Genomic DNA, 10,508 nt, shown 5'->3' with positions numbered 1-10,508 from the left:
TGACCACTTCATTCTTGCTTTATAGTTTGTATATGAGTATAGCCAAGTCAATAGATTAGAATCAATTTTTTTTCAATTATACTAAAGAAACTGTAGTTAAGTACATCTGAAATTTAGATGTTGGTTTCAGGAGCACTGATGGACAAAGTAAAACATTATAACTTTTGACATGTAAGTGAATTAACCATTTAAAGCTAGCATTTTCATTTCCCTTATTCTACTTACCATGTATAAAATAAGGTCATGTATAAACTACAGACTACATATTAATCTGTATATATATATATGTATGTTAATCTGTATGTGTCCACATGTGTGTATATGTATGTCTACACACATGTGGACATGATTACTCTAAGGACATCATGGTGGCAGGACTGTGTCTGTCTTGTTTGTGACTATGGACCAGTGACAAATGTGTAGCATCATCTTTTCATTCATTCATTTGTTCAGTGAATAATTATACCAGTTAATCTGTTTTGCATTTTTCTCTGATATACTTCGTAACTCTTTTCTCAAAGTTCCTAGTTCAAAATAATGTTAATGTATTTAACAAAATGTTTCTTTCTTCAGTGGGTTTGGGAAACATTGGTTAAAAAACAGTGAAATACTTTTCTATGTTGCCTAATGTGCATTGTGAATTTATAATATACATCTTTTCCAAAACTTATATTTGAACATGTAACTCTTCTTTTTCCTTTTTTTGGATCATTAAGGAGACTAGAATTTTACTGAAGACTAGAATTTTACTTTTTGAAACACTGGTCTAGAACTTCCTTCTTTCATAACTCCAATATTAGTTTCTCTGCTTATCTTTTTGAACTGAGCTTGAACTGCCGTTTAGCCAAACAGGGTCTTTAAAATAACCAGATGTTTTATGATTATTCATCAGTATTGTCCTGTTCCAAGTTGAATAGTTCAGGTTATCGAAATGAGTAAAACAAGGCCCCAAGCACTATAAAAATAATGTCCAAACCTGATTTAATATGAAAACAAATAATATCAGAAGAATGGTAGAGAAATAAAAATTAAAATGCTCAATTTTTTTTTATACTGCCAAGTAAACTTTTTTTCTGGGACATTTTTAAAATTGGTAATTTGCTATAACAAATTATTTTCATTGCATATGAATACTATTTACCTACATTCTAATTTTGGTCAATACCAATCACAAGCTGAATAGAATTCTTATTTCTTTTTTTTGTGGACATTATTGAATACCTGCATTAATTTCATATAGTTATTTCATGTCACTTTCAAAGGGCCCACATTATTTCATATGATTGTCTAAGTCCTGTTTCAAAGCTGAAACATTTTTTAATTCTAGACGGGTCTGTAGAACCTCTTCAATGAGAAAAGTATCATCTTTCTCTGCATTAAGAATTTCTGAAAACTGGATACCTTTGAATCTTTAAAGCCAAGAAGACTAACTATAGACTTACCTTTTATCAGTTTCAATAAAATAGAAAGAACAGACCTCAGTTAGCAGTGGCTAAATAATTAATACACACATATAAAGAAGTGGTTATGCCTGATACTCCTAAACCAAGGCTATAGCTTGTATACAGTATTGTTAATCATTTAAGGGATAAACATTTCTAAACTTATTCAGTCAACAGAGTACAGGTCTAAGACCATCTGGGCTTTTAGCTACTTTTAACAAGATACCAAGAGAGGAAAGTGAAATTGCAAAGGACCTTAATGAAACCTTTTTTTCTTAGAAAACTCTATTTTGATTTTGCAAAGTATAACTTTAAAAAGTTGAAAACATGACTGTCATACAAACACAGGCACACATCAGAGACCTGTTCCTATATTCATGAGAGAACATACAAGATGGAGATGCTCTTGCTTCTAAGTGCATTCTGAGGGTCTGTATATTCAAAGCATTTGGCAAGAATGTTACTATCAGATTGTTAGGTTAGATGCAGAATAGGTCAAAGTTGTGCAAAGCAATAAAACTAGACTGTAGAGGTTGGATATCCCTACAGATTGGATAAAAAGTACCAGTGAACTTGTAACTCTACAGTGTCTGGGATCCAACCACTAAATGAATAGCGAAGTCAAGCAAAAGTACATTTTCTGAGAGAATTAAGTGGTCCTTGGGGTGGGCCTCTGAAACAATGTCTCAGTGTGACACTGAAAAGTCGTGCTTTCCCCCCCGATTACCAAGTTTTGGGTAATGTTTCTAATTATCTGAAAATAAAAATTTGAATTTTTAAAATTATAAATTAAAAATCATGTACTTATATAGTTTGGACTAAAAACCACCATCTCAGCGGCTTCTGAGAGTGGTGGAGAGATTAAAAAGTGCGGGAATGGGTCTTCTTGATTCAAAATTCAAAATAAGCGTCTTTCACAGATGACCGTTCATTCCATATCAAGGTCAAGCTGATAGGAGAAATGAACGGTGGAAAGAGGGCAGGACGAGCATCTCCAGGATGAAGCAAGTGGGGGCTGACTGCCTTCCCTTCCCCCAACAGGGCTGCTTTTATTTAAAAGGGATAGCATTTGAGGGTGCTGTTTCTCATTCTTTGTAAAAGGGCTTGGAAGCAGAGCTCAGGAGGGCTGCCTGGGCGTGGGAAGCCCCACCCCTTGCACAGCCCCCCTCAGTCACCAGCTAATGCCTGGAATAAATTCTCTACTCGCCCTGCGTGGGTTCATTCACAGCTCTGTTGTCCCGGGGCCTGGCGCTTCCTCTGAGGGACCGAAATAACAGCGTGCAGTCAGATTGGGGGTGACGCTGTGAGCCCTCCTTCAGAGGCTCCGCTTCTCCCCGGGCAATACATATACAACGACACACAAATTTAAAAATAGTAATAATAAAACGAAAACAGCAGCCATGTCCCCTCTCCCTTCTGGTCCCCTCCCGGCTTTTTCTGGACGTAGGATGAAGCTCTGTGAGCTCCCATCTCTAGAGGGGGTAGCTCTGCGAAGCTGGTAGGAGCCGTCTGCAAGAAAGCGAGTCCCGGGGGGATTTCAGCACCTGGGCAGAAACAGTCGGGCTTTCCTATTGCCAGCCCCGGGGGTGGCTGGCACCGAGAGGTCTGCGTTAAACGCCGCTCGGGGCTGGTAAGGTTGGGGTCGCCGCGGTAACTCTCCAGGTGCTCCCAGGTCCCGCTCGGTGGAGCACCCCGCCCCGCCCAAATCTGTCCTTTCAGCCTCGGGGGCTGCCGGGCTTTGTGGTTCGCCCAGCGTCTGGGCCCCTGCTGGGGGTGTCGTTACGAGCATGTGCAGACAGCAGCCCAAGGTAGAGCGAGCGTGCCGGGCGAGCCCTGAGATTTGCCTTGCAATGCCATGTTTGTGTGTGTGCTCTAACTCCCGGAGAGCGATCAGGGAGGCGGCTCCCCCGCCCGACTTGGCTGATGTTTTCTTGTTTCTGTTTCAGCCTTCAGGATAATTCCTTCAGCAGCACCGCTGTAACCGAGTAAGTGATTCTTGCCATTAAAATAAGACTTGCATGCCTTTCTCTGGAAGCAACTATCATGAACGTACTCTCTTCTGTCCCCAGCCACTCTTCATATCAGATGCATTGTCTCCTGTGATCCGGGGCTGGGGAGGTGCTGACTGATGGGGCCCAGAAATCTTTACAGGCTCAAATGAGCCTTTTAGCAGCAGCTTGAGAGATATTAAAACAGGCTGATGGCTTGCTGGAGCTCACTGCAGTAAGATAGATATGTGCTCTTGGAGCTCAGAGTAAAAAAAACCTATTTGACATGTCATACATCTCATAAAGGAAGCTCTGCTGTATTTTGCCAACATTGGTGTCAGTTTTCATGGAGTGTGTTGTATACATTGACAACAAACAGGAGATGGCTGTGAGCTGACTTGAGTTGAATTCCAGCGTGTGATAAACAGACTAAACTTATCCTCACCCTCTCTTGTCCACAGATTTTTAAGACACAGCAGAGTAAACTTTTCTTGTATGCTCTTTTGTCATTTTTGTCTTCTGACTTCAAAGATCTGGCTCTAAGAGGAATGAGTCATCTCATCCTATGGTTAAAGTGTTGATTGTGGCGGCTAACACCATTTAAACGTAGAATGAAGGAGTGTAATATTTTACTCCAGACCAGCAGGCACAGTGTTTTTTATTAGCTATTTATAGTCCATGATGTAAATTTTTGTCATCTCTTCATTAATGTGTTTTTCTAATACTCTACATATACGTTAAAGATATAGTACATTGTGCTAAAAGTGCATTTAATTTATATATAACTTATATAAATACATATATGCAGGGACTGTCTAGATTTTATTTAACCATTTTTTTCTCTAGGCTAACTCATGATATTTACTTCTGGGACCTTTTGGTAGAAGTCACTGTAAACAGTTTTTTTAGGGAAAAGGGTGTATAAGGTGTTATACCCAACTACAGTAAGAAAATGCTGCAAGTGTAGTAGAGAAAGCCCAGTAACTTAGAAGCTGTTTGCTAAAGTTTCCTAACAGGCAAGTAAATATGGGACTAGGTATTTGTGAGTTTCAAGTCTTACCATTGTCGCAGTAACTTGGTGATGAAGGTATAAAATCCCACAGGACTCTTGAGGCCCTCTTGTTTTCCATGTTCTTTTGTTTCTCTGGAATCGCTCCTCTCTCAGTGTTGAGGTCTGGGCTCAAGTGGAGTTACTTAAAAAAAAAAAAACAAACAGGGTTGACTTTATTTAGAAGATGCAGTATATAATACTCATGGGACCTATATGCTGATAATGAGATGGCTTGGTGATGTGTGCCACATTGCATTTTCTAAAAGCCTGAAAGAAGGGGGAGAGGCCTGCCAAAGTATGCTGGCCAAAAATGAGGTGAGACTTCCTGGTTCAGGTGCACAGGTACGGCTCCTCTTCCTCTTGCTGTGTTTATAAGGGCCGAGTGCTTTCTGAGCCTGCTTCTTGTGAGCCTGGTGTGTCCATATCCCCAGGGTCAGCTACAGGACTAACAGCTTTATAATGGAGACAGTTAGTTCCAGATTTCACATGGACAGCTTTTTTTTTTTTTTGGTAAAGGTTTTATAGTAAAATGCTGGGGTAAGTCTGGTACCTTGTCTTTGGCCACTCCCCAAGGAATTCTGATTGCATAAGATTCTGTTGTTGTTTTCAGAGAAGTGACAATGATTTATTTTAAAAAGCACTGAGTGACAATTGAAATGCCATCTGGCTAATCTAAAGATCTAAGGAGCATATTTGAAACGTACCAAAAGCTTCATAGGTGTAATAGAGCACAGAATAGGATTATTTAAAACTAGTCATTGTTTAATAGAACATTTTCTGCTCCTCTCAGTAATATGAACCATTTTTCTTGGCTCTCTGGGGAGCCCCCAAAGCCAACAGGACTAGGATGCCCTGTCCTGAGACATAGATGTAGTAGGTGCTCAGTAAACTCTGGGGTTTGGACTTGCCATACATAGAGGAGGTGCTTGCCTTTCTTATGTTTTGGATACAAGACAATTTTCTCTACCTCTTGTATACTTCTACTTCTTCCTACCCACACTAATTTATTTTCTTTAGTGCCTGAAATTCCACCTAGACATGATTTTTTTTTTGGATTAAAGCCTTTGGTGATGACTCTTATTAAAAATAGAAATTAAAAAGTCTGTGCCCCTGGGAGGTGGATTCAAGTTGTCATTATTCCTTTAATATAAATTATGTCATCAGATAGTCTTTCTAATCTAATAGGGTTCCACTTGGCCAGTTGGGGGTCTTATAAGGCTCAAATGGAAGGGGAATGAGGAGGGACTCAAGGACAGATTTTATTCTCTCCCCAGTTTTTCCCGAGCCTGGCACTGCCTGTACAGCTGTGGACCAATTCAATGCCTTTTTCTACCCAATTTTCCAAGATCAGAATGGCCTTGGCCTTTCCCTTCTGCATCTGCAGTGCTCTTTCATCTGTCATTTTTCCATGGTCATTTCCTATGTTGTCCTGGTAAACCTGCTATTTGATTTTTAAAAATTTATTTATTTGTTTTAGAGAGAAGGGAGGGGAGGGAGAAAGAGGAGGAGAGAAACATCAACCTGTGAAAGCTTGATGGGTTGCCTCTTGCACGCCCCCCACTGGGGATGGGTCCACAACCCAGGCATGTGCCCTGAGTGGGAATCAGTTCACTGAGCCACAGCAGCCAAGGCAGTCCTGTCGTTTGAAATGAAGTCTGGCCAACAATGACTTCTCATTTAGTTATCAATGAATTAGTTATCGGCTGAAACAATGCTTTTCAAAACCAACTAATCGTCAGTATCAACTGGGAAAGGGGGTTGGGGCTGGCAAAGAATCCAACTTCTGAGGCTTTATCCCCAAGCGGAAACCTAGAAGGGACAATTATTTTGGAGCCAGCCCAGTGCTGGTCTGAGTATTGTAAATCTTTAGGTCAGTGTTAAACTTTTAAGGAGCACAAATGAAGGGAAGGCGAACTGCTTTTAAAATTCACATTCCTGGGCCCTACCCTCAGAGAGTTGCTCTGGCCTGGGTGGAGTGGGGGTGAGGCCAGAGCTGCTGTCTCGGTCAACACTCCAGGTAGCACTAATGCATGTGCTTCTGGGGACACACTGTGAGACGTCCTGCAGAGTTTCAGGCTGCACCTCTGCCACTTTGCCCTTGGGGAAACACAGTGCTCCAGAGTGAATGGCAGTCCGCTTCCTGGCACAAGGGCATTTTATCTGATAACCAACCCGAGGCCTTTTCGTATTTACTGCAAGACAAACAAGAGAACCTTTCACGGGCACTTCTGTCACCACCATCATTCTAAGTAACAAGTTTTGTGAAACAAGAAGATAATGTGAAAGAGAAGATGAGCTTTGAAGTACCACGTATTTCCTCTTGTTTGTGATTGATAGAGGGAGCAAAAGTCTGAGCAGAGAAAAAGCCAACAACCCTGAGCATTTCACAAAGATGTAATTGAAAGGACAAATTATCCACATATTGTCTAGGCAACCACAAATTAAAAACTCTGGGACTTACAGTCTAGTTGATGAGGACTTCAAAGGAAGTCATTTAATAGAGGTGCTGCTTGCATTTTTCTTTTTACTACAAACAACAGTAAGAAAAACATTTTATAAATGTAATCAAGCACCCACATATTGACATGATTTATTTAAACAAGTTTTGTGTGAAAACACTGAACTCTTACTATATTGACATTTTCGATTCTTTTTATCTAACAACAATAACAGCAGAATGCTGGTAGCTGCCATATAATTTTAAGACCCAGTATTAGGTCACAACTTTCAGTTTGAAAAACATTGTGCTAGACGATACCCAGTTTTGGAAGAAGACTATTAAAGAGATTCATCTTTAAACTTCTGTGTTGGGCTGTAATCTAGAAGAGAATGCCATGCCCAAGACCAGCTAGGCACTTGATCAGAACTGACTTTCTTCCAGGAGTGGGGATATCTAAATATGGGTTCCCACTGTGGAATCCAGTTTTATGATTGGGCCAGTATACCCAGGAGCTGCTGGGCAAGGAATCAATAGAACAACCAGAAAAAGAGATGTTAATTGAGTAGAACTTCACAGTCTTCATCAAAAAAGGAACACCCAGCTGAACTGAAGGAGCTTGTGCATGTGTGCCAGCTAAGCAGCGGGGAGGTCTGTTTCATTGCTGTATCTGTGAGTGAGAAATTGTGTTTCTTTGTGTGGCAACTGCAATTATTTGGTAGGCCTTAAAATTGGATCAGCTAATTAGGGCTGGCCTCATACTTCAGAAAGCATCTGCAACTTTCTAAGTTCTGGTGCTGAGTTTCCATTTTCAAGTAGTTGCACTTTGAGAAGAAAGGTTAACACATGTAGCGAGGGAGAGAAAAATAAGTCCTTGCCAAATTCTCAAACAGTAGGTATTGTTAGGCTCTAGGGTTGAACCTCTGGTTGAACCCTAATTCTTTGGAAGCAACAATTCTGGATTTCTGTTCTTCACTGATTTTTCTGCTTAGCTAGGTAACTTTTATTGGGAAATGTTTTTGTTTAGATTACAAAGCTCAGATGATCTAAGTGAATGCCTCAAATGGAAGAGAACAAGGCAATACTGATGAATTGAACTGTTGTTTTCCATGAGATGGACAGAGTGGGTTACCCATGGTCCAAAGACAAGAAAGCAAGGACATTTAGTTCATTTCATTAAGAAGAGCATTTGTTAAGTCACTCGATTTTGTTCAACAGCCAGTACAAGCAAGTATTTCATCAGGTAGAGGGGGTAGAGTCAGTAGGTGGTCTTTGTTTTATTCTGTACAAAACTGTAATTTAAAAGAGATAGTAAGGGAGGAGGATGGATCTTTCATCAGTTTGTTTTATGGGCAAATTATACACCATTGCTGGTGAGTAATATTTACAAATTTTAAATGATTTCACATAATATAAACACTATGTTACAGTTATATTTATAGACATAGGTATTTATTTATTTTTGCTTACTCATGACATTGTGAATCTCTCAAGCAGGGCCCAGGTCTTTTTCAACTTTGTGTCCTCTGAAAGTAGTGCTACTCAAAGTGTGGGTCCCCAAATTGTTTGTGGCTTGTCTGAGACAAGAATAGTATAGAGATAGGGAGTAAGCGTTTAATAACATTTGTAGGAACTTGACACTCCTGTGACCGTTTTACAAAAGTATCTATCCGTAGTGAGTTGGAAATAGAAAACAGCCTGGTCAGTCCTAAATTCTATGGAGTTTGAAAGGCACAGCTCCCATACTTGATGCAGTACCTGCAAGCCAATACATGCTCAATAAATGCTTGCTAAGTTATTTCAGGGACCAGACTAGCTAATGTGCCAGAGTCAATGCCTTGATCCAAGCACTCATCGAGCATCTATTCTGGGGCAGCACTGTCAGCACTGCGGCAGCGTATCTGGAAAAAGAAACTATGCTTATTTCTTCTCATGGAATTAACTAATTCAAAAGATCTCAGAGATGCAAAATAATTACACAGCAGTATGAGGCAAGACAGAGTTGGTTACCAAAGCCTCTTAGTGAAGAGTAGACACTTAAAGTAGGAATGCGGCATGTGGATGAACTTGGCTAGGAAGGTTCCAGAGCTTGTGACACCTGACTTGGGCAGTGAAGGATAAAAGTAAGAGTTGAAGGTGAAAAGGCATTTTGGGGCAGGATGGAGGTAAACACAGCTCACCTCCTCACACAACCACAGCAAAAGTTACAACTGAACTACAAAACAACTGTCACCCAGCGTTGTCAAAAAATTGAGCTGTATGGAAGTTCAACAACCAAGGAATTAAAGAAGTCACATTCATCCAGACAGGTCAGAGGGGCAGAGACATAGAGATGTGGAATGGGCAGTCCTACACCAACCTGTGGCAAATAAAAATTGGGAGGGATACCTTTGGAGCAAGGGATCCCAACCGCAGACCAGACCATGCAGCCAGAAGGGCACTAGTAGCACCTGGGCAGAAACTGAAGTGTCTGGCATCAGGACAAGTGCTGGGGGACAGCTTCCTCTTGGATAAAACTTCAGAGGCCAGGCAGCTGCATTGTCCCCTTTCTGAGCCCTCCCTGATGCAGAGCCACAGAATGGAAACACCACATCGGAGACTCCATCAACCTGGTTCACACAGGTTACCCCACTCTGGTGATTACCTAAGGCTCCACCCCATCCAGCTTACTAGTGCACTTTTCTACAATAGGCCATGCTACTAAGACAGAGTCAAAGTAGCTCTACCCAATACATAGAAACAAACACAGGGAAAGTTTCAAAATGTGGTGACAAAGAGATATGGCCCAATTAAAAAGACAGAACAAACCTCCAGAGAAAGAACTAAACAAAATGAAGATAAGCAATCTATCAGATGCAGAGTTCAAAACAGTGATTATAAGGAACTCATTGGGTACTTCAACAGCATAAAAAGGACGAGGTAGAAATGAAGGTTACACTAAGTGAAATAAAGAAAGATTTACAGGGAACCAACAGTGAAGTGGATGAAGCCAAGAATGAAATCAATGATTCGGAACACAAGGAAGAAAAAAAAAACATTCCTTCAGAATAGCAAGAAGGAAAAAGAACCCCCCAAAACCCAAGAAAGGTTAAGAAGCCTCTGAAACAACCTCAAATGCACCAACATTCAAATTATAGGTGTGCTATAAGGAGAAAAGAAAGAGCAAGAAATTGAAAACTCATTTGATAAAATAATGAGAGAAAAATTCCCTGATTTGGTGAAGGAAATAGACATGTAAGTCCAGGAAGGACAGAGAATCTCAAACAAGGTGAACACAAATGGGTCCACACCAAGACACATCATAGTTAAGATGCCAAAGGTTAAAGATAAAGAGAGAATCTTAAAAGCAGCAAAGAAGAAAAGAAGAAAGTTACCTACAAAGGAGTTTCCATAAGTCTGTCACCTGATTTCTCAAAAGAAACTTTACAGGCTAGAAGGGAATGATGTGAAGTATTCAAAGTGATGAAAAGCAAGGACCTACAACCTGAATTACTCTATCCAGCAAAGCTATCATTTAGACTTGAAGGGCAGGTAAAGTGTTTATCAGGCAAGGTAAAGCTAAAGAAGATAATCACCAAGCCATTATTATA

The 10,508-nt window shown here is 40.4% G+C and overlaps 1 protein-coding gene across 4 annotated transcripts in view; it reads left to right on the top strand.

Annotated features, from left to right (window-relative positions):
* Positions 1–2,971: 2,971 nt before the first annotated feature.
* The window catches only part of FAM13C (family with sequence similarity 13 member C), a 126,011-nt gene continuing 118,474 nt past the window's right edge, over positions 2,972–10,508 (top strand). For 3 of the 4 annotated variants that reach the window (XM_037139927.2, XM_037139926.2, XM_037139928.2), the window contains exon 1: positions 3,302–3,427. In XM_037139927.2, coding sequence (XP_036995822.2) covers positions 3,366–3,427 — 62 coding nt within the window. In that variant the 5' untranslated portion in view covers positions 3,302–3,365. Of the gene's footprint in view, positions 3,073–3,301; positions 3,428–10,508 lie in introns of those variants that run through there. The other variant, XM_053663996.1, reaches the window with a different exon arrangement.

This window comes from Artibeus jamaicensis, unplaced genomic scaffold, assembly GCF_021234435.1.
Source record: "Artibeus jamaicensis isolate MK-2021 breed Jamaican fruit bat unplaced genomic scaffold, CSHL_Jam_final contig_332, whole genome shotgun sequence".
NCBI lineage: Eukaryota > Metazoa > Chordata > Mammalia > Chiroptera > Phyllostomidae > Artibeus > Artibeus jamaicensis.
The sequence above is the reverse complement of the archived record's forward strand: the minus strand, read 5'-3'. Positions and strand labels throughout refer to the sequence as shown.